General features: G+C 47.4%; 1 protein-coding gene and 1 long non-coding RNA gene across 8 annotated transcripts in view; both read left to right on the plus strand.

Annotated features, from left to right (window-relative positions):
• Positions 1–3,550, plus strand: part of LOC308196889 — a 41,165-nt gene extending 37,615 nt beyond the window's left edge. The window contains exons 3-4 of one of the 4 annotated variants that reach the window (XR_013952474.1): positions 1,925–2,000; positions 2,203–3,550. This is a non-coding gene — a long non-coding RNA (uncharacterized lncRNA). Of the gene's footprint in view, positions 1–10; positions 1,875–1,924; positions 2,001–2,202 lie in introns of those variants that run through there. The other 3 variants (XR_013952475.1, XR_013952476.1, XR_013952477.1) reach the window with 3 other exon arrangements.
• Positions 3,551–6,159: 2,609 nt separating this feature from the next.
• Positions 6,160–22,738, plus strand: part of PTPRE (protein tyrosine phosphatase receptor type E) — a 99,827-nt gene continuing 83,248 nt past the window's right edge. Inside the window, exon 1 of one of the 4 annotated variants that reach the window (XM_080596606.1) lies at positions 6,160–6,362. In XM_080596606.1, coding sequence (XP_080452732.1) covers positions 6,175–6,362 — 188 coding nt within the window. In that variant the 5' untranslated portion in view covers positions 6,160–6,174. Of the gene's footprint in view, positions 6,363–17,591; positions 17,824–22,540; positions 22,588–22,738 lie in introns of those variants that run through there. The other 3 variants (XM_080596611.1, XM_080596612.1, XM_080596607.1) reach the window with 3 other exon arrangements.

Below are 22,738 nucleotides of genomic sequence, written 5' to 3' on the forward strand. Positions count from 1 at the left end.
TTCCTTCCAGACCTCCGGTTAAATTTTAACCCCAGAAGTATGGGTAAACTTCACCAGACTGGTCACCGCTACGGGTCTGCTAACCCAGCCGTTCTCCTTGCTGTGTGGTTCCGTGCACGGGGAGGTGCTGCTGGTCCTCTCCCAGGAAACTGCTCCCATTGTAAGGGTTTCTGCACTGATTCAGCTGTGCCACTTGCCCCCTCTACGAAATACATTTTAAAAATATACATTTAACTAGTAATCTTTGTCGTGGTACTAAATTTGAGGGAAGACATTTTAAGCTGCTGCTCAGTGGTCTTCCTTTGGCAGACTCAACCAAATACAAGTGAGCTGAGTATTTATGCCTTTAAAAATGCTAAATAACAGAGACTAAGAGCTGCAGGAGGTGATCTGTACTTTCTTTCCATGTAATGTTAATTATCTTTACTTTTCAGTGACTACGCTCAAATTTTTGTGGCTCAAATTGTCGAAAATCTCCTGAGGCCAGGGGAATTGCCCTGCAAATAAGCCCATAATTTGCCCTTTCTTTTCTTGTTACCTTGTAGTTAACCTATCCTGTTATGATGGTACAGTTGCTTGTATCTTTTCTCCTCACAGCTACCTAAAAAAACAGCGTATAACATGTATTCTGCACGTCACTTATGCATTTCACGGCCCCTCCAGAGCAAAACCATCACCAGCCAACGTGGTGGTGCCTGCTCCTGCTAAATCTGAAGGGTTGTATTAATGGGTCCAGGGGCTCACCAGAGCAGTGGCCGAGTCCCCGTGGCAGGCTAGCTTCACGCAAGGAGCTTTCTCCTCGAGTGGCAGTATTTTTGTGCCTTACTCCAGATCAGGCACTCACATGGAAATTGTAGTTTGACGTGACACGCCTCATCACTTCAGAGAAAAGAGAAGAGATTGGTTTCCTCCAGCTGAGATAAAATGTTTCCCCACCAGCAGCTTACCAGCTCTGCTGCAGCCAGTGAGGACGCCGTCCCGCACAGCAGTCGAACAGAGAAGTCAGGGCAATTCACCGTCGTGCAGATAGCAGAGAGAGGTGGAATAAAATTGCACAGAGCCCTGCATTTTTAAAGGTGGAATATGTATTTATATCATAATTATGTACAAGTTAGCTTGCTTCAGGCATCCAGATCTGCTACAAAAAGTATAAACTGAAAGCTTTTACTTGCAAACTGAATGTTCAAGCCTGCTGCTGATCCAGACTGTGCCCCTGCTAACCAAGGCTACATGAATGGCCTCTGGCCAGGCTACGCAGCCTCCTTTAGCTAACCCAAAGACATTTTCCTGTGGTGGCTTATGACATTTCATAGGTATTTCTTTTTCTATGCGGCAAACGCTTTCTCTGGGCAGAGGACCCCCCGGCTGCAGCAGCCCCAGCGGAGCGGCTCGCAGGTCAGTGCGCTCATCCGTGCCCAGCACAGCCGGGGAGAAGTCAGGGTGAAGCCACTGCAGGGCAGTTCCTGTTCTACTGCAACCTCAGCATTTAGTGACCGTTACTGTCAGCTTATAAAATTCCATATTTAGTTAAAACCTTTTGTTTAGAAAAATGCTATAAGGCAAGTGAATTTCGCATTGTGGCTGGCTGGCAGGTGCGCTGGTATTTACGATTTTCCCTAGACTCCACCTTTGAGGCGCCCCCTGGCAGATCACACAAAGCTTTTATGTTCTTTTTAGTTTCCCTTTTTCCACATCTAATTGCAGAGGAGCACAGCAGCTAAGATGGCAAGTCCTTGAGCTGCTCTTGGCTCCAAAAGGGGGTCGATAATGCTCCATGTGTGCACAGCATTGCAGGATCAGGCCAGGCATTATTAATTGTCTCTGCCTCCTCTAAGCTGGATAACAGGTAATTGAAACAACTTGCTATAAATGTAACAGAGAATACTAAGAAAGAGATTGATTTTTTTGTTTTGTTTTCTTGTAGCTTTGCAGCCAGCTTTCTGAGCGGTGATGGAAATAGGAATCTGCTTATGCCTCTTGGACTGGGTGAGGGAAATCGGGTGAGGCATCGTGAGCTTTATTGTAGCTGGAGATGAAAATTTAAAGCTCAACTGAACTGCAAAATTATAGCAACAACTGTTTGGGAACCTTGGATGTGATCACAACATTTTTTGTGTGTCTGTTCCCGGTGCCGCTGCGCAGTGGATTTGTACTCTTACATCTTCCGACTTCTTTCTTCTATTGCTCTGATCTTTTTTACAGCACCGTTGAAAGAAAAACAAACACGTTTCAAATGCCGCTTGGATTTCTTCCCAGAAAATGACTAAATCTTCTCAACTGAGAACTCCATCGCTAGATAGTTATTGATTCCTGAGCTCTGACGTTGAAGGGTATTGGTAAGCCCTGGAGTGACAGCTGGAATATTGCGCTGCCTCCGGCCCCTCCAGAGCAGCCTCCTTTCATGTGAGCAGCTATCGGGAGCAGTGACTGCTAGTTTCTGTGTTGATAGAAAAAAAGGCAGAAGATCCCACAGCCACCACACTGGTATCAGTGCAAATGCGATGAGCAAAATCCGTTTTTAAAATGATCGCCTCCTGTACGAGCATCCTTCAGTTTCACCATCTGAGTGAGCTGGCTGGTGTTTGTTCTGGTATCCCCAGGCACAATCTGTGCTACCCCCGAATATCATTATAATGCAACTGTGTTTTGTGCTCAGGCACCCGACGAGCTCGTGGCTGAATGTGCTTCATCCTGGGAGAGAAGAAGTCATGTTCAGCTTGCTGTGAGAGCTCCTTGCCCAAATGAGACTTGCTGTGTGTGGCTGCTCGGGCATGTGGCTGTACCAGCTTCTCAGACTTCTTGGCTGCTTGAAAAGAATGGTGTAGTCCATCCTGATAAAGTAAGAAGTTAAAAAGACAAAAACAAAGTAAAAAAAAATAAAAAATCAACCTTTGAAAGCATAGAGATGTTTCCCATTTTTTTTCTTTAACCCCAAATGTTGGTGACTTCAGCTACCGAAACCGCTGAGTGCCATTGTTCCGTTAAAACTTTGAAGACATCCGAGGGTATCATTTCCATGGCCCAAAGATGACTGGTGCAAAACTTTAAAATAAATAAATAAATAATCTTAGGCATCAAAAAGCTGCTGTTATTCCTGATTGAATACCGCAAGTTGAGTGGTCCAGTGTAGCTTATTGAAGGGGGAGGGGAAACACCTTCTGGTCTTGTGTGAAACAGAAAACACCACTGTTGCAATTTATTTTTTTTTTTTTTCAATTTAATAAAATGTGGCTTTGATCTGCTTCAAGGTTTGTAATGTTTAGAACAAATCCTGGAGGTGGAAACAGAGAGAAGAGCTGGCAGAGCAGGCTTTCATTTATTGCAATTTCTGTAACAATTATAAAGATATGTAGCCTTGAATACTTAAATATATTCCCAGATACTTATAGTTTCAGACTCCAAATGTAAAAATCTTAGCCAAATACATCTTTGAAGTCATTAAATTAGCTACTGCTGCGATGTTATGTATTCCCGTGCTTTTTCCCAATTATATGTGCTTTAAAGAATTTATCCTGTATTTTTCATCTGAGATATATTTGCAGTTACAAAACTGATGTCTGTGTCTGTTATTTGCCGTGCTGCCTCTGATTTTATTTCTTCAGCACATTCACAATTTGTGTTCCAGCATGTTGGTAAAGAGACCGATGCACTGTGCTGCTACCCAGTGTATAGTGGGCACTTATCAGTAAATGCGAAAGCCTTGTAAATATTTTGAGAGCTTTTCTCTAAGTGAAGGAAAGGGAAGGATTATATTCTGTCACATACTTTAATAAGAGTATAGATGTTCCTCCTTGAAATCCGTTCTCTGGTGCTGTGATCATACGTTACTGTCTTTTGTTTTTACAGGCATTGTCCAGGCAGCAGGAAACAATTTTACCTTTCTTCCTGCTACGAGGCTCACTACCACGCTGGAATACTTGAAATAAATTGTTGGCATTAAAATGCTGTGTATTCCTTACCCCATGTTTCTTTACCTCGAAGCCAAGAGGACGCTCGTTACGCCGGAGAGCAGCAAAGGGACTGCGATTGCTCACGGGAACGTTTCCACCCCTGCTACGAGGACGGGGTTGGCGCAGCGGGGAAGGAGAGGTGCGGGAGCTGGGTCCTGCCGGAGGTCGGGCGGCTCCTGGGGCAGGTTGGAAGGGAGGACAGAACGGTTGCCAAAGAGATGACATTGCTGAGAGCGTGTCTGATCTGCGATGGAAAGAGAGGAAAAGACAGACGACCAGCGGGCCGTGAGCTGGACAAAGAAAGGCCGCTGCTGGGGCTCTGTCAGGACAAACGCGTAAACAGCCGCTGCTTGTTACCTTATTTTTGCCGCAGCATTTCAGTTTTTCAATTTGTTTTAATTTGTTTTATGATAAAGCAAGCACGCTCTGTTGACGTAGCCAAATTCTGCCGTAACAGCCTCGCTTTTCATGCTCTGCCCTTTTACAACAGCATCAACTCTCTTCAGACCCTGTCTGGAGAGAACTGACAACAGGTTTACAGGGGCCTCACTCTCCAGATCACCAGACCCTGGACTTTTTGGAGTCCCGTCCTAGTTTTCTGGATAGAGCACTGTATCAGGGAACATATGTTTTTTGCTTTTTTTTTTTTTTTTTTTCCTCTAGCCAGCAAGTGCAGCCTGAGGCTTACTGGCTGCTATCTGCCTGCAGCTCGTTAGTGTATCCTGAAGCACATCAGTGCCTCAAAAAGGGGTTAGAAGTGTCCTGGGTCCAGGAGGTGCTAGAGCAAGAGTGATCGTGTGAGCCCCCGAGGGCCGGGCCGGTGGCCGCCTGCTCGCTCAGCCCCCGGGGACATCGGGTGTGAGCTGTGCCCCGCGCCGCAATGACGCGGGGCTTGCACGCAGTGTACGGCCCAGCCAAGCTTCCTTCACAACTTTATTTCACAACTGTACGATTTCTTTACACATTCCCATTGCCTACAGGAAATCTCTTTTCCCCAAGTATTGTATTAATAACTATCATGTGCGTTGTCTTTGTTTCTTTTTTGTACAGCTTCGGCTTCATATTAATTTTTGAACCACAATACAATAGGACTTCTAATCTTTGCACTAATACGAAGTGGTAATTTTATCCAATATTTATAGTAATCCCATTTATTTTATTGCTTGGATGCAAGCAGCCATTCAAATTCATATACGATTTCTTGTAAATAGTTACTCGCAAGAAAATTGCTGACCTGAAGTCACTCAATCTACAAACGTGTTCATTAAAATCAAACTCCTTCCTGGTATTGTGCCCACTTGTGCCTCCATGGCTGCCGAAAAAGTGAAGTCTAGTAAATCGCTGCCTCCTAGTCAACACGATGCCAAAGGGATGTCGTTAGGATACGATACAGTTTTCTGCAGAAGACACAAATATTCACAGGTGTTGCAATATTTTGGTTTGATGGCCTTTTGCCACAGCCCCTGGTTGTCTGCCATCCTTCGGTGCTCTTCAAGCCAACACGGCGCACGTGGACGTGGGTTTTTGGGAGTCGCGTGTGTGCCAGTCATAGAATCACAGCATCATTAAGGTCGGAAGAGAGCTCCTGGAGGAAGGGTTACTGCCGCAGGAAGATTTCCTCAGTCTCGGGATGAGGTATCCTAGGGACTGGAGACAAACGAAGGCAAGACGTGAATTTAGGCTCCTTGATTCTCTCCTTCCTTTCATCAATCCCCTCCTCCCTGCCCTACTTTTCAGCCTGATGTTTCTATTCTGGGTTTCACCGCCTTGACTCCTGCAGCCCGGGCTGCTGCAGAGGTTTTCTGGAGGGGCGGATGGGTGCGAAGGGCCCCGACTTGGTGCTCCCACCCCACCGGTGGCCGCCCCGTGCCATGGTAGTGATGGGGAGAGGCCGGCGGTGGGGACCTGCGTCTGCAGCCCGGAGGATGCTCGGGTCCCCCCCCCGAGCCATGCCCCACCAGAGTCCTGGGGAAAGGAGGTCGGGGCCCAAACCCCGGCTGGAGGCGAGCACCCGCGGCCCCTGCAGGGAGGGGGGAGATGCTCGGAGACGCTCGGGCAGCAGGGCCGGCCCGCTCCGCGCCGGCAGCCCTCTGCAGGCAGGGGGCGACCCCACGAAGCCCCCTTGGGGGCTGCGGGACGGGGGCTGCACGGGGGCTCCCCCGGCCCCCCAGGAACCAGCCCGGGGATGGGGCGAGGCGCGGGGCCCCCCCCCCCAGGGCGGCCGATGCGGGCCGTGGCCGCCAGGCGGCTCCGCGGCCGCTCGGTGCCGAGGGGAGGAGGAGGAGGAGGAGGAGGAGGAGGAGGAGGAGGGGGAAATTTCCTGCCTGGCTGCCGCCGCCTCGGGCCGGAGAACGCCAGGGCGGCCCGACCGAGCCGCCGCCGCGGCGGCGGGGGGCGAGAGAGAGCCCGGGGGTGAGCGGGGCCGGGGGGGGCGAGGGGCTGGCGGGGCCGGGGGGGGGGGGCACCGGGGACCGGAGAGCAGGGACCGGGGAGCCGGGAGAAGGGAGGAGGGAGCCCGGAGCCGCCCGGCCGCGGGGCAGCGCGCCGGGGGGTCCCCATCCCCGTGCCGCCCTCCCCACGCGTGTCCGCGGGGGGCTCGGGGCCGGGCCGGGGGGGGTCGGGGCTGGGTGCCGGGGATGTGCTGGCCTCCCCCCCCCCCCCTTGCTCGCAGCCCGGCGGGGTCCGAGAAGTTTGCGGTGCAGCCCGCGGGGAGGGCTCGCACGGGGCTGGGATGGCAGCGCCCCTGTAGCGCTGCCCACAGCGGGGGCTTTGCGGCTTCTCCTCCCCTGCTCGTGGTTTTGCTTCACACGCGGGGTGGGGGGGGAAACGCAGCCAAGCCTCCGAGGGAACAACGCACGGGCAGCTCCGAGCTGGCTCCCCGAAGGAGCCGGCGTCGCGCTTCGGCCCTGCGGGTCGTGAAAAGGGTCGGTGGGTGCCTGCTGCGAGCCTGACCGGCGGTGTGTAACGGGGAGGGGGGGGCCCTGAGCGCCGTTTCCCGGAGGTCCCCCTCCTTCCGCCTGTTTCGGGGGAGCTGGGTGCTGTGCGCGGTGCTGCGGGGCCGCCGAACCGCTGCGCGGTGTCGGGGCTGTCAGCCTGGAGGGGACGGCATCGCTGACCCCGCTCTGTGAGAAAACTTGGGAAGCAGAAACAGAGGCACCGAGAAATGAGAAACGTGACGTGTTGGGAAATATCAGACGTCGGGAAACGCTGCCGTTCGCCCGGCGATATTCTGTGCGTTAGGGGACTGTGAAAACGAACAGAGAAATTAACTTTTGGTGGCAGTTAATGGCATTCAGCTGGAAACTGGCGATGTCATTTTGCAGGGAGCTTTCTGTGGGTACGTGGGAGCTCTCCTGGCCTGGGGGCGTGTTGGCTTCCCGGTTTGTTCCTGGTCCTGGCCCTGATGCTGCCAGGGGGCTGCTTTGGGGCCGGGGCTGGCTCCCGTGCCCTGCCGGGGCAGGCGGGGAGCGGGCGAGCACAGGCAGCGCTGTGCGTGGGTGAGCGGAGGGGGGCTGAGCTCAAAGCACTTGTTTGCTTAAGTAACCAAATCAGTTATTGTAGAGATGTGGGAGAAGGGAGAGAAAATGATGGGAGAAACAAAAGGACATGGGCGTAGTCTGTGATTCCTTTAATTTGCTTTGTCTTTGCTTACAAATTAAAGAATTGTGCGGGCGCTGTGCTCTGTCGCACCAGCCGTCCTCGCTGGCTGTGCTTTAAGTACCATATGCTGTGTTCCTAAACGTGTTTAGTGTATTTTTCCAGGTAAAAAGTAAAAAGCTTCCTTACTGAAAGCTTCCTATGCCCTGGACACCTTTAATAAAACCAGAAATCTTCATATGCCTCAGTCAGTGGGATTGTGATGTGTGGACTGCAGTAATTTATCCCGAGCCTGTGAAGTGCAGGTGTGATGGTGATCATTTTAGCACATTTGGGTCCTTGTTTGCTTTTGTATCTTGTTTTCTTTTCCTCCCTTCCAGTTCATATGTTTATGCTTATTTATGTGCTATCTTAGTCAAGAGTTCCCATCTCGAACCCCAACTTTCCTTGGTTCTCTTTTTCTGCCCCTGCCCCCGTTGCCTTCCTGGCTCCTGTGTTAGGCAGCCCACTGACGGTGTCAGAAATGCACCGGGTGGCCCGAAATGGCCTGAAACGGCTATGAGCTGGGCAGCCCTGGTCTGGGCGCTCGGCAGTGCAGAGCTCGGCGTAAAGCCTTCCTCCTCCACACGGCTGGGGGCCTCGCACTGTGCGCGAGCAAGTGGGATCCCGGTCATCCTTTCCAAGCCTGGAGCTTGGCGACCTTGTTCATGGGAGAGGTTATGCGAAGAAAAACGGGCAGATAGGGGCTGCCGAGCTGCCAAGTGAGAAAGACATAGGAAGTCTGCAGTGCAATCCCACCTCTCAGAGATTCCCCGTGCCTCTTCTGAGTTGCCAGCTGCGGTGGGTATCAGCGCGTTGCTTCCTTGTACTTCGTCGTGTCTGATGGTGTCACGTGCGTGTGCCCGGCAGGATCCCTGAGCAGGTCACTCGTACCACAGCGAGGAACAAAAACAAGACAAGGCAAGTGCTGAACGGTGTGCAGGATGCCAAACATTGGGTATAAATGAAAAGGAACCTTCATCAGAGTCTGAGGATTACGTTTGTATCTCCTCTGAGTGTGTCATTCTGTAAATACAATACTGTATTTCAAGCTGTTTCCAAAATAATCTTCAGCATGGATTTGTGGCAGGGCTTAACACCAGCGAGAGCCCGCGTCTGGAAGTCGTAGCAGCGCGCTTACCTTCGTTCGTGGCTCAGTGGAAAAGCCTTGTGGTTACGTAGGAGCACCAAGCTGGATGGCTCTGTCTGAAGTACCACAAAAACTTCTCAGTGCAAGCAGTTGCCAAAAAGCCGCATTTTGTCAGAAGGTGCCGATCCACCCACGTCAGGAGGTCATCAGGGAGGGGACAGATCGGGCTGTGTTGCTGCCCGGGGAGCGGGGGAACCAGGCAGCCCCAGCGGGGCCCAGGGTACCCGCACCAGGCCCGTTGTTTTGGGAGGATGATGCTGATGGGGGCAAGGAGGGGAGACCGCTCAGCGTGCTGGCACACGTGTGAGTTTATTGAAAAGCAGCGCCTGGAAAGGACTCTGGGGAGCTCCGTCAGGGTTACCAAGAGCGATGTGTTCAAGGCAGACGGGGAGATGCGTGAGGAACTGCGGCCTGCCTAAAATGGAAGGCCGGCTGTCCAGCGGTGTGTTGGAGCTGGGAGGTAACCGTGTGGTTTAGCCCAGTCCTGGGTTGTCAGGCTGCCTTTCAGACACATACCCGTTTGCAAACGGCTGTGTGAACAGGGCAGCAAGAACGGTGCTGAGAGCAGGGGGCGCGGGCTGGGGGCTCGCCCCCCGTTCCCTGCCCACACACACGGCTCGGAGGTAGCTCCCAGGCCATGGGGCTTTTCGGTGCTGGTCTCTGGATGCGATATAAGGAAAACAGAGGCTCCCATAACCTAAAATACACCGTGGTTCCCCTCAATCAAGAGCGTCATGAATGGCACTGATGCATTATTAAGGAGTTCGGAATCGCACGTTCTCCGCGGAGCTGAGCGTGCGGTAGCCGGCGTGCGCGGCTCGTCTCGTGGGGTGCGAGCGGTCTGGGAGAGGGATTCAGACGCTGCCGGAGCTGATGTGATGCAGCAGAATTCAGGCTGAATGAAAAGTGGCTGGAGCCACCCGGCTGCTACGCGCAGGCTTTCTGCAGCTCTCCTCACGGAAATCTTCTATTTTACCTCGTTGCCTGTGCTCTTCTGCATGACGTTTTATCCGGGTGTAGTCTTTGTCCTGGCTAATAATAAGTATTCTGTAGTCCCAAATTCTATGTGTATAAGGGTTGTATTTTTTTTTTAAATGGTTCTATTTATTCCAAACTTTTTGCTAACATGTAGGTGTCTTAAATAAGACAGACTGGGAGAATTGTGTGAATCAGAGCTGCAGTAAGATGCTGGTAAGGCAGAGATTAGGAGAAACCCTACACCAGCAATTTATTGAAGTATTTGTACAGGAGGTATTTTTTTCTGAGTAACTCACAATATGGAACATATTTTTAAGGCATGTGTACAGTGTTGTCTTTTTAATTCAGTCGGCTTTCGGCAGGTGTAATGATTCCATCAGTTAATCCTTTCACCTGCCACAGTGTGCTGTGTTGTCTGCAGAGGATGCCTTTGGGAGAGGGCAGAACGGACGGGAGATTTCCTTGCTGACGGGCGAGGCCGATACCTTGCACTGTATTTTGAATTGCAGCGCGCTCAGATTTCTCTTTCACAGCGAGCCAGCCATCCAGTTACCTGCAGTGGGACAGCTCCCTGGACACGAGTGCAGTTAAAGGCTGCTTTTTCTACTTTTCTGTTCCTCTGCACCGGGGGCAGCCAGGTGGCCTCGCCAGGCGAGGTGCTGCAGGGGAGCCTGGGTGCCCGCTGCGTGTCCCTGGGTGCTGCGCTTTTCCCAGGCTGTGGCAAGTGAGCTGTAAACCGGTCTCTTTTGCTCCTTGGCCCGCTGAGTACATCTGCTGACAGTGTGAAGGATACAGCAATGCCCTAAAAATGCCCTTCTGCCTTTGACTCCTATTGCCTCACCGCTGAAGCGGCAAAGTAAAAAAGATCTGGGCACAGGGATCTAGGGCAACAGTCCTGTCTGTTATCAAGGGTGTAATCTGGCCGAGAGAAGAAACAAAAGTGGAAATAAATTTATTGGGGTCGGTTATTGCTTGCAGTGGCATTTTATTGTCACAGGAACTCATGGCATGACTCAGCTGTGGATTTCTCTGTCCCTTTTAATCTCAGCTGTAAAGAGAGTTCAGGCCTTAAAACTTAGGTTATCGGAGATCTGCATTTTTTTGACCGTAAAGTGATAATGATCAGTAAGAATAAGGGATCTGAACAGGTAAAAACAAAACTGCAAATCAGGTGGAGGCGAGGTGAGATGCAACCTATAAAATGAGCAATGTGTGGCTGTGCAGGGGATGGGTGCCTCATGCAGGAATGTCTGGGGGAACCTGCACCGACTGCACCGCTGCTGCTGAACACCTCACACCCGTGCGGGTACAGCAAGGTCAGGAATCACCGGGAAGGATGCAGTCTGGGAACAGCTTTGCATAAACAGCAGTATGAATTTTTAGGTAAAAGCAAATAAGAGAAATCGCAGAAGGTTCACGATGGAAGTTAGTGAAACTTGTGTTACCCGTGTTGGTTAAGATAAGCAGAACACATAGATAAATCGGAGGACAAACTTTTCTGCCCAAACTAGGGAGTGAGATGATTTAAGAGGTTTCCTCCTACCTCTAGGTTTGGTTGCTCTAGGAGGGAATAGAAGATAACTCAGGAAGAAATACGCAACTGTCTCTTCGTGATAATCTCAATGCTGTGATACAAGTGAGTTTTGTGTTCTCTGATGGTTGGGTTTTTCTTTAGTTGTAGCTCTTGAGTTTTCTTCCTCTTCAGTAAAATCACCATCTCTTTCATCTGACATAGCTATTAAAGAAAGCTCAAGTGAAACGGAAAGCTGCCGCAGTTCATGGCAGCGCCCCTTGCAATGCACTAACCCAAGACCAGCCCAGTGTTATCTGCCAGAATAATCAGACTGAGATGAGTTGTGGGAGCGTGAGGCTCGTAAATGTCACTTGCTCTCCCGTGGATGTGCTGTAATGTGCAATGCACCAAGGACAGAAGTTTGGTCGGGTTGTACAGGGCTTCTGCTTCCAGGGCCTGTGGTCCTGCAACCTGAAGGTCGTGGCACCTCATGGTCTGCTGCTGCCTTGTCTGAGTGGTCCCAGCGTGGGGCTGTGCTCCGTCACCTTCCTGCCGTATCCGCAGGATCTGTCCTAGGATCTAGATCTTAGGTTCTACGATCTCTTTGAATCACAGAATCATTCAGGTTGGAAAAGACCTCCAAGATCATCCAATCCAACCTTTAACCTAGCCCTGCCAGGTCCACCATTAAACCATGCCACTGATCTTGTCACTTGCTCTCAGAATTTGCCACCTCCCTTGCTGCTTTTAATGAAAATGTTCATCAGAAATCAAGGATGAGGGTTTGACCATTGAGAGAAAGACCTTGTGATCGAGACTGGAAGCCAACTGTGAGAACTTGTGGTTGAAGACGGTCATCCACTTGCAAATATTTCCTTACTAAGACTGGTCACTATCTGGCTCCAGTGCAGTCGTCGCTACTACATGGGGTGCATTTTAATTTTCTTAGAAGGCCAATTCTCTTTTCAACCAACTTTTCTGGCTTTTAATTTTTTTTTTTGGTACAGTGTGGCAATTTATAAGCATGTCTGTGTGTGAACTCTACCAAGAATTTACTGTAACTTATGAGGACATTATATTTGTAACATGACTTATTTTGTAACCTGCCTAACTCTAGGGCTGCGTCTGCTACCGCTTCCTAGTATGCTTCAGTTGCAATTTTTAAGCTTCCGGTGCTGTAAAACTTTGTTAGGAGTTTGAATCTGCCAAAGTGTACCTAAATTGTTGTTTTTATTAAAAGATCTTAGTGCTCCACCTGCCTATTTCTTCCCTTGTAGCTGTTTTCATGACTGAGTTCCAAACTAATAGTGGAAATTAAAAAACAAACAAGCAAAGTAACAAAACCAGCCTTTATCCAAAACAAATCAGTGCATTAACCCTTCCTTCACCTTATTTACTGTTTCTCTTAGTAAATTACATTTTTATCGTGTCATTTGTCCTTTAATCTTGTCGTTTGATCGTTACTTGTCTTTGCTTTAGTTTCTGTTGTAGTGTGGTGTATATTGCTACAGCGTGGTGCTTTTTCCTGAGTAGTGGAGTATTGGTTCAAACAAGCAATGACCACTGCTTGTATCCTGTGTTCTGAGGGACTGGATATCTCGGATACTTTCTGAGTTATTTAATTTAGATTTGTATTTCATGAGCGTATTTAATTATACTGCACAGTGTCTCTTAAAAATTGGAAAAAAAAATTGTTGAAAAACTGAATCTCTGCCGTGTTTCATTCCGCTGATCTTGTACAATTGGGCAAAGTTTGCAAATTGCTACCGAGAGCTAGATGATGGTTAAACAGCTTTCATAATGCAGAAGAAAAGCCTTTGTATAACCACGTTAAAATGATATATGCTTTTCCTGTTAAATATAGGGATCAGTTTAAATGGATCCACATTATCATTTTGTTTGCTGTTGTCAAAAACTCATTAATTTGAAGTTAAACTACCTGGCTTGCTGCTTCAAATTGCTTTTAAATTACATGTGTGCTGATTGGTCTTGAAAAGCTAATTTAAAACCCCAGCTGTGGGCACATTTCAAGGCCACGGGTACAACACTTCGTTCTGGTCTGGTTTTCGCAGGCTAAGCTCTCCCCTGTGGCACCTCCCTGGTTCCCAGCAGAACCTTTGGGAGAGGGACTTGTGGTGAGTTCAGTATTTCTGGGAAGGCAGGGAGAGGAGGAAAAGGTGGAAACGGGGACCTGTATTCAAATAGTGACCTATTTGCATTAGTTAGTTTAAACAGTTAAAAACAAACGTAGGATGATGGGGTATTGAGATAATTGGTGCTGTCATACCGGGTGATGTTTTCCAAGGAGAGACGCTCCTGGTCTGCTGCAAGCCTCTCTCTGTTTAACACGGGCACCTGCCGCAAATACAGAGCGATGTGCAGGAAAAGCTCTGAGCAGTCAGATCCTTCACTTTTTTCTTTCTGAATATTTTTGACTAGCAAAACGACAAAGTAATTTAAGTTGCATGCATGTAACTTTGGAATGTAAGTTGTAATTTGTTTTGAAAAAGGTTGAAAACTGCTGCATTGGATCAAACTAGTTGCCCCTGAAACTGAGCCTCGTTTACCAAGATCTTCAGAGGAAGAAACTTAAACAATTTTCTTAAAAAATCACTGAACCCTCAACACTTTATCTGTAAATGATGTTTTACGTTTCTAAAGGTGCTTGGTTAGCAGTTTTTTATTTGAAATGAAAGCTTAATGCCTTCCAGAAGAAATTACAGATTTTGTCTAGTGTAATTCTGTGTGCAAATAAAATCTTCAAGTTTAGTCCTGATAGCATGCTGCTGCTGTTTGCCCTGCCAGTGGGTCTACATACTGCTTTTTCCTCTGGCAATGTTGCATTTAAATGTAAGAAATTTTAGCAGGTTAATCATGCACTTTTAGATTTTGGTGGGGTTTTGTGTTTCTTTCTTTCCTTGCTGATTCTATCTTCATCTACCGGTCTCTTCCACATCACAGTATCTGCAGGAGAGAGGTTTTATTCCCCAAGTACTCCAAACCCTTCTGTGTTTTTGTTTGTGTTTTAGTGATTCTACAGGCAGGAAGGTGCAAGGAGACGACTCGCATTGTTGTCATACTGATGTGCAATGTGTCTGTGTCGCTGCTAAAGGAATCAGAGAGTCTTGCGTGCACCACCAGCATCTCTTTGGAAGCCGTTTCACTTTCTGGGTGATATTTAGCTGCTGTTATTTTCACAGCTTTTGTGGTCACTGGGGGTACCTTCTGTTCCTCTTTGGGAACCGTGTAAAAGAACTGAGATGTGGGGAGGGCTCAGAGGGAGCAGCGCAGGGTTGCTGGGAGGTGCCGCTGTCTTCAGCCGCCACCACACCGCTGAAAACATCAGCGCTGGACGCTGCAGGATGCTGACGGAGCTCAAGATAGATTTTAAGAATGCTTTTGCTGTACTTGTATTCAAATTGGACTTAAAGGTAGCTGGTTATGAAATGCTGAAAGGAGAGAGAAGATTATATTAGAAAATTCCCTCTGGTGGGAGGTCTGTAAATTTTTTTTTTAATCGGATAATTTATCCTGCTTGCAAAATGAGATCAAGGGCATGCAGCGCTTGCTCGTCTAGAAATAGACTAGCAAGAGGAAACCCTTCAGGTTTTTGAGAAGGTGCATTTACTTACCTTAACCACTGTGCCAAGGTAAGACCCTGAATTGCCTCGGTGATTTTGGAGACGAAACTCACGTCGGGGCACTTGGCAGGTGGATGAAGAGGAACCCACTGCTCCCGTCCCGTCTGGCTGTGCTCTGCTGCGCCCTGTCCTCTCTCGAGCCCAGCTGCTCTGCCCCTATAAGTGGTATCATGTCATCAGGGGCCAGAGCATCCCCAGCTTTGTCCCAGCTGCCCCAAGGAGCGGGGCTGTGGCCGGGTGCCATGCAGTGACACCGCTGTGGCTGGAGGCCGGAGGCCGAACTGCTGCTGGAGCGTGGGAAAGGAAGGGGCTGGCCTGCAGGGCCGCACAGCGTGCCTCTGGCGAGGGGGGGGGAAGGCAGTGTTTTATTAGGTTTTAGGCTAGAAGCACGCTCACAGCTGCGTACCAGTTTTCAGAGGTGTATGTAAAGCTTTCTTTGCCTTCATACCTGCTTTTAAATCTGTTTCAAAGTCCTAAGTTTAACGTCTTCCATGGAACATCGTCTCCTTGTCCAGCACCTCCAGACTCCCCTGCTCTGCGTACTGTTGTCCCGTTGTGTATCCCTGTAACTCTCCAGCAGTGCTTTGGGCAGCTCTTAACCTCTTCAGTGGCGATATTCTTGCCCAGAGGTAGGCTGGAAGGTTGGATTTGTTTGTTCTTACAGCGTATTGCTCAGCGCACGGTGACGGTGGTGCTGCTGGCGGGGCTGTCCTGCGGAGCTGTGCCATGCCCCGTCCTGCTGCCCTCCACCTTGCTGCATCTCAGCTTGTGCAGCTTGTATTTAACATCCTCATCGCTCAGTGGATCCGCTAGGTTTGGCTTTTTCTTTTTTTTTTTTTTTTTTAAACTAAGCTGCTTGCAAAATATTTTTTCTGAAGCTGTCAGTGACTCAGACGTGCGATGGTTATTTCCCCTAAAATACATGCACCCTGCCTGGAAGTGAATAAGTGAATAGCTGCATCTCATCTGCAGTCCTGGGCTTGCGCGTTTGTTGATAAACCCTGTACCAGCTGTCCACAGAAGGCAGCCGTGTGATTGTAGGGCTGATAACGGGGGCGCCGTCACTGTCACAAACACAGTAAGGGCGTGACGTGGCTCAAGTGGTTTTCAAGTACCTGGGCTGCGTTACAGAAACCAGCATAGGCTCCTCGCTTGCTGTTCTCTGGAGGTGTGCGTTAATACGGCCAAGAAATAGGGGCTGGCAATTCAAGAACAGTGGGCAGGCAGACTGGTTTCATGTGGTAATAGTTACGTTAGGAAATGTTCTTGTAGGACCACTTTGAAAACATTCATTTTTATAAAAGTAAACTTAGGAACAATGTTTTTACTATATTTTGTTCTTTAAAACATTTTTATTTTTTTTTTACATAAGCACCTGCAAGGCTTGTCCAAGGATGACAAGCTATTTTATGATGCTTCTTGCCTTAATGATTAGGTTCGTATGCTATCCTTTTAAATGGTGAACACATTGACATTTGGTGGAGGAGAGGTGCTGAATCCAAGGGCTTCACGCCCATGCAGCTGGAGCTCAGGCTGGAGCAAGGATATTCTGCCTTCCTCCCTCTGTGTGTCCGGACACACACAGCTCTCCGTTACGTGTATAAGAAACGCGTGTTCGCACTGGCTGTGCTCTGAGGGCACTGCTTTTGCTGTGATCAGGATGGAAACCAGTTGTGAATGCTGCCTAACTGAAGCCCCCAGGAATCCTAGATATATTGCTATTTTAGTATTACCGGAATTTTAAAAGCTTGTATTTTCCAGTTTATTAACTTGGGTACGTGCGCCACCCAGCACCATACCCACGAGCTAGCAAGCTGCCTTCCTTAAGCTCTCCCTTCGGTCTTTGAAGAGACTTTTCTGCGGGGCAGCTCAGGCACCTGCAGCGGGCTCCTGCCCTACAGAGGGCATCTTGCGTCTCCTGCCCGATCCCTGAGTGATGGAGGAAGCGTGGGGAGATTAGCTGGTCAAGTCTGAATGTTGGGTAATGTACGTTTCATATGCGTTTGCACATTTGTAGTGATTTTTTTTCCTTACAGCTAAAAGAAATTCAAATGCAATGTTTTTGTTTGTTTGTTTTGTTTTATTTTTTTTTTCCCCAGCCTTAGGACAGCAAGTAGTGTCCCTGGGGAATTGCTGCTTCCTTCTCCAATAGTTCATAAGGCACGTATAAAGACCTGTACTGCTAGACCAGTATCAGACTAACGGTTTCAGTAAAAAAAATAGCTGGAAAAAAAAAATGTTGCAGCAACAGTGATTAGTAATGGACTTTTCTGTTTCAGTATTAGGTATGAAAATCTGAATCCAAAGAATACCTTATGTGCGTAAAAGATGTGAAAAAGATTTTTATGGCAAAATCGGACAGCGTATTTTTAATTTATTTTTTTTAATGAGTTGAATCTGGCCACGTTGTAGCTTTCACATAGGCAAACACATTTTCTGATTGCATTTCGTTTTGGGATGCTCCATGGCTGTGGCAGTTGCAATAATGCAGGTTGCTTAGGAATTCAAGTGAACACGAGAATGAAGCAAAAAAAGCTGACTATAAAAAAAAAATAAATCCAAAACCTATTGTATTTATTTGAGTATTTTTTTTAGCAGAGGTGATAAAAGCACATCTGCTGCTGTGTGGTAGGCTGGTGCTCAGCCCTAATGTGAGGAACCACAAAACCCCGTTGTTTTGTGCACTGTGCTGGCGCTGGAGCTTCCCCGTCACGCAGCGCCTAACACTGGAGCTATTCATGCCGGCTGATTCAAGGGGCTGACAGCAATCTTTATCTGGGCATAGAAACTAGAATTTTCCTCTGGGACAGAACAAAGCTTGAGAAAAATAACTGCGCTCAGCAACAATTTGTTTCATCCTGCCAACAGCGAGGCAGGAGTGTAGGGAAGTCCCTGCAGGTGACAGCAGCTCTCCTCTGCCCGGGCTTTATGGCCGTGCTTTGCCGTTCCTCACAAGTGAGTTGTGGTTTTTGGTTGTTGTTGTTTTTATTTGTATGTTTCTTATTTATTTTTTTATTTTTTTTTAAATGGTATTTTTTTTAAAGACTCACTAGGTCAGGAGGACATAATGCTTTCTATATAGATTCCTCCTAGTACTTGTCTATTTTCCTAATACTGTATTGATTATATGTGTATTGATGAATTGTATCTAAGGACTGTAAATGCAGTTTCAAAATATTATTGCAATTGAAAACAGAAGGAAAGGGGAACTTTCTGGCTAGTTTCAGTGTATAAAAGCAATAGTTAGAAAGATTACAATATGTACAAATTGCAAGAAACGCTGCATTTTTTGAGAACTGATGGCGTGTTGGGGTTTGTTGCTCAGGGACTTGCAGCAGTTGGACAGCAGCCAATACATTAACAGAATCTATTAAATATTTTTGTAAATTTTCAAAAAGGAAAAAAAAATCTTTAACTAGATGTTTAAGAACTCGTCTGGAAACCTTTAAAGACCAACAGGTTCTTTTTCCTGTATGGATTCCTAGCTTTTTAGGTCTCCCTGGAAACATACAAACGCTTGCATCACATATCCATTTTTTGATCAGTTTTTAAATACTACAGCTCTTTTAATTGCAACACATGTTGTTTGGTAATATGAATTTGTGAAATACTGTGTCATTTAAATCATTTCATACTTGATTTGTGGTAAATGCATAATCAGATTCAAGCTGATGTGCCAGGATAGTGAGCAGTGATAATTGGTTGCTGTTTGTTGGGACAGTAACCTATACTTTTTTTGTCTATTTAATTGTGGTCAAGTTAAATGATCAAGCAAAGATGATGTTTATGGCAGCAGTTCCAAAAAGCTGCAGGGTCCCAAAACAAGAGCTTTTTCTGAACTGAATCCCCACAGCCCGTGTTGCGTCCGGATTGTGTGGCAGCCGTTCTTGTTCCATTTTTTTTTTTTCCAAGGCACACAAGCAGGTGTTGACTGTGTTTATGCTGTCATGTCTTTCTGTAATAGGAATGGGCACATGAGCTTGTTTATAAGGTTTCTGGAATGCCAGAATCATGTGTGTTCTTTGTTTCCAAGCAAACAAAGTCAGGACAATGGAGAAAGGATATTGGTATTAGGCCTCTGGGACATATTTTATTTTGAAATGGCTTTTAATAAGTCTGACCTGATATCCTGAGCAATCACGGAAAATTCCAAATGGACAGCTAACTTTTCTTATTTTAGAAATGTATCTGACTCTTCTATCCCTCATCTTTTTAACTTTTACTTTAAGATGCAGGTTATTATTTGGATGGCAAAGTAGCTAATCTGTTGGGGGTGTACCATTGTGTCTGAAAGGTTCAGCAAACATTAATTCTCAACACCGATCAAACCAACTAATGTAGATTTAGTGTCGTGCCAGAAGGTAAAACGAAAGTAAAAAAGGAAAATAAATTCTGCAAATAAATGGCATAGCAGGAGGGAGCCTCTGAGTATGGCATTAGATGATAGACTTTCTGTGAGTGTCCTGAGTGTCAGCCCCTGAGTTTTGTCCAGATAATTTGAAGTCTTTCAAAATTTTTTCCAAATCTTTCACTTGTATCTAAATGAGCCAGGAGCCTTTGTAGTTTTGGTTCATAAAGGGAACAAAAACTGTGTGGTCACCTTGTGGTCCAGGGGCTTGAATCCAGACTGTTGCTCCTTCCACCCTTTGAATAATTATTCCATGTGTTTAAAACTGTATTTTAAAGTGTTGTTTCCTGCTAACTTACCGTTACTGTTCCAGGACGGGCTGCTTAGGTCCCCACGTGGGGATAAAGGCTCTGGAACAGCCAAAGGAAATGGGAAAAGTGAAAGCAAGGGAAAAACACCTTGCTGCAGTGCCCTTGCTTACCTTCTTACGCCCTTCTCTGTCCTTTTTTTCCCCAGGCCGTCCCTTTCCCTCTGTGCCTAAATTTTCACCGCCCTCTGCGGGAAGAATTTATTCCAAATATCTAATCTAAACTTCCCCCTTTGTTTTTTTTTTAGTTTAAAACCATTACTCTGTGCTTTATCGCTACACTCCCTGATAATGAGGGCGTTTGTTACTGAGACAAACTGTGTTGTTCATCTAGCTGGAGCCGAAGTAGTTGGAAATGTCAAATCTGAGGCGATGCGGGGCAAGGGGTGCCGGGGGTGGATGCGGAGCAGGGGCCTCACCTCGCTGTCGCAGGCCTGGCCTCAGAGCAGCGCAGACGTCCAGTTTGGTGCTGTCTGTGTCCAGCCTGTTAGAACTGGGGTGTTTCTGGGGTTGTTTGGAGAACAGAAGGAACAACTTTCTTGCTGGGACCACTGAGCAGCGGTTACTGTGCGTGGCTGTGTCTGAGCAGTGCTCCCTGTCAGTTCAGCTGCTGGGGGACACCTTTTCAATAAAGGGTTTGCTGTCAGCATTTCAAGAAGAAAATTTTCTGCGCTTACTTTTTCCTTTTGCAGTGTTTCTGCATAACGGAACAAACTTGCTGCGTGTTCTTGATGAGTTAACTTCAGCGGCTGGTTGTGCTCCAAGACAAGCCGCTAACCAACGTGGGCCGTGCAGTCAGCAGCACTTCTGCTATCCCTGAAATAAAACACTTACTGTTATTGGGAACAAAGCATATATGTGGACATAATATGATATTGTGTACATCACTGTGTGGCGTTCAGGAGCTGGCAGCAGTGGGTACGTACATTAATGTTGTGGCATGTTGGGCTGTTCCCTTTGCCTAGGTAATTCGGGGAGTTGAGTGAGTTCGGCTCTGCTGGCAGCCCGGTGGGGACAGGTCGCACAGGAGCTTCCTTAAATGTTTTTACTAAAGCATGAAGTGATCGTCTGTGGTAAGACAGAGATACCTATGCTGCCTGTCTGTTAGAGGAACAAGGATAGCTGTCACATAGGAAAGGACAAAACCCTTTTTCATGATCACGTACATAATTTGCCTCAGAACTGAAGAAATCTTGTTGGCAAACGTAGGTTTTGCAGAAGAAGAGCTACAGAGAGGTCGTAGCCTTCACAGTGAATTCAGGAGGAATGAAGAGAGAGAAATCTCACCACTGCTGTGCCTTCACTAAATGCACAGATGTATTTACTGCCATCGGTAAAAGTGACTCAGACGTTTTGCATATTGTCTCAAAAAGATTTTAAAAGGATTGTAATGATTGGAGGAGTTTGACTTGGTAATTGTCCTCAGCTTCCAGTGCTGGTGCCATCATTTCATTTCTGAAGTCCCTGGGGCATGGTTCTGAGTCTTTCTCTTTTTTCTGCCGGTGTGGTTCAGCTGGTGAGAAGCTGCTGAACTGAGCGTGGCTCTGAGCTCACGCGCCCTGATTTCGTGTGGAAGGACGAAAACAGTAAGAGGTTAACCCTAGGCCCTGTCTATTTCTGTCCCCTCTGAAACAGATCTCCATGGGAATCATAGCTATGGGGATGCTTTGTGCTCCCCGGAGAGATGCAGCAGAGGAATGCACTGTGATGCGGCCATGGCCAGGCGTCGGTGGGACGTCTTTGGGCAATTCCCGTCACTGTGGCTGGTTTGTGGGCCGGCCTGACAGGTCCCAGCGCCATCTTGGTTCCTTCCTTCTGTCGCTTCAGCCTTGGAGCAAGTGGAGAGAAGAGCAAATGAGTGGGGAAGGCCTTTCTAAGTTGATAATTGATTTCTGGTTCTCTGCTGCTTACAGCTGAATTCATCCTTGCAGGCCTACACGACCACCAGTACCGGAGAGAAAGGCTCATCTGAGAGACAAGCCCTCTTGTTTGAGCCTTTTGAAGGCAATCAAGTCGCAGAAGGCATTTTCTTTGTGGAAAAATAGATGACATCTGCCAGTGACTGGGCATAACTCTCCACCGTTTAAGGGGTGAAAGAGAGTAGGGCATGAGAAGAGTTCCTGCGGAGTCTTTTAGTCTTCCACCTTGAACCCCCACCCTCTTTAACAAAGAAAGTGTGGAAATCTGGTGCATTTAGTGTGTTCACAGGCTTTCACAAAAGCTTTGTAGACGCATGCAATTATGAGACCTCTTGACGTTAAAACAAACAAACAAAAAAAACCTGCCATGTGTAGACTTCACTCTGAAAAAATGTTGGAAGTTACGGGACTCTGGAGGAGTCCCAGTACCTGTCACTGTCCTCAGCCTTGAGCTAGGTATTTGTTATCTGTTTCACCCTGGAGTTGTACAACTCCATCCTCCTCTTATAAACATAAGAAGATAGTAAGGCTCCGTGTGAAATCTCCCGTTGTTGAAAGGAGGTTTATCTATTTTCATTTCACTCTCCCCTGGTAGATTTTGTTTTGCATCTGGATTTCTGATTGTTTATCCAAGCTTCAAACAGGAACATCTGACGTGCTTCTGGAGCCAGTAGAAATACTGACTTAAGGTGGAACAAAGTTCACCATTTCTCTTTGGATAATTGTGTGGAAGAATAGCTGAAATAACTCAAACTTATACCAGTTTTTGTTTTTCATCTCCTATGTTGAGGAAGTAGTGGTTCTGAGTTTCTGCAAGATGGTCTTAGGATGGCAGCATCCAAGCAGAAAGGTCAAGTCCCTGTAGGGTATATCCAGTGTATTTAAATCAAGGAAACTCTGTATAAATGCAAACATGAAATGCTCCCTGAGGGCAGTAGCTTTTATTTATCCCCTCAGTGTGACAGAAGACAAGCCCGAAACCATCTTCTGCTCTTTAAAGTATTACTGCAAGTCTCTGTGGTGGATGCTGTCCTCCTTTCTGCGCGCCTGCAGATGGCTTCCAGGGAAGGGTCCTCTCCAGGCAGGTCCGTATTTGAAGCTGGAAGTTTCTTCTGCCAAACTGTAGTTTCTTCTCTGCAAACTGTAGAGAAACAGGTTGTTTTCATCATGATTGTTCTTAAACTCAAAATAAATAAAAAAAAAAAAAGGCTATAGTTTAACTTACTATCAAAGCAC

This window comes from Anser brachyrhynchus (genome assembly GCF_964034855.1).
Source record: "Anser brachyrhynchus genome assembly, chromosome: 6".
Classification (NCBI taxonomy): Eukaryota; Metazoa; Chordata; class Aves; order Anseriformes; family Anatidae; genus Anser; species Anser brachyrhynchus.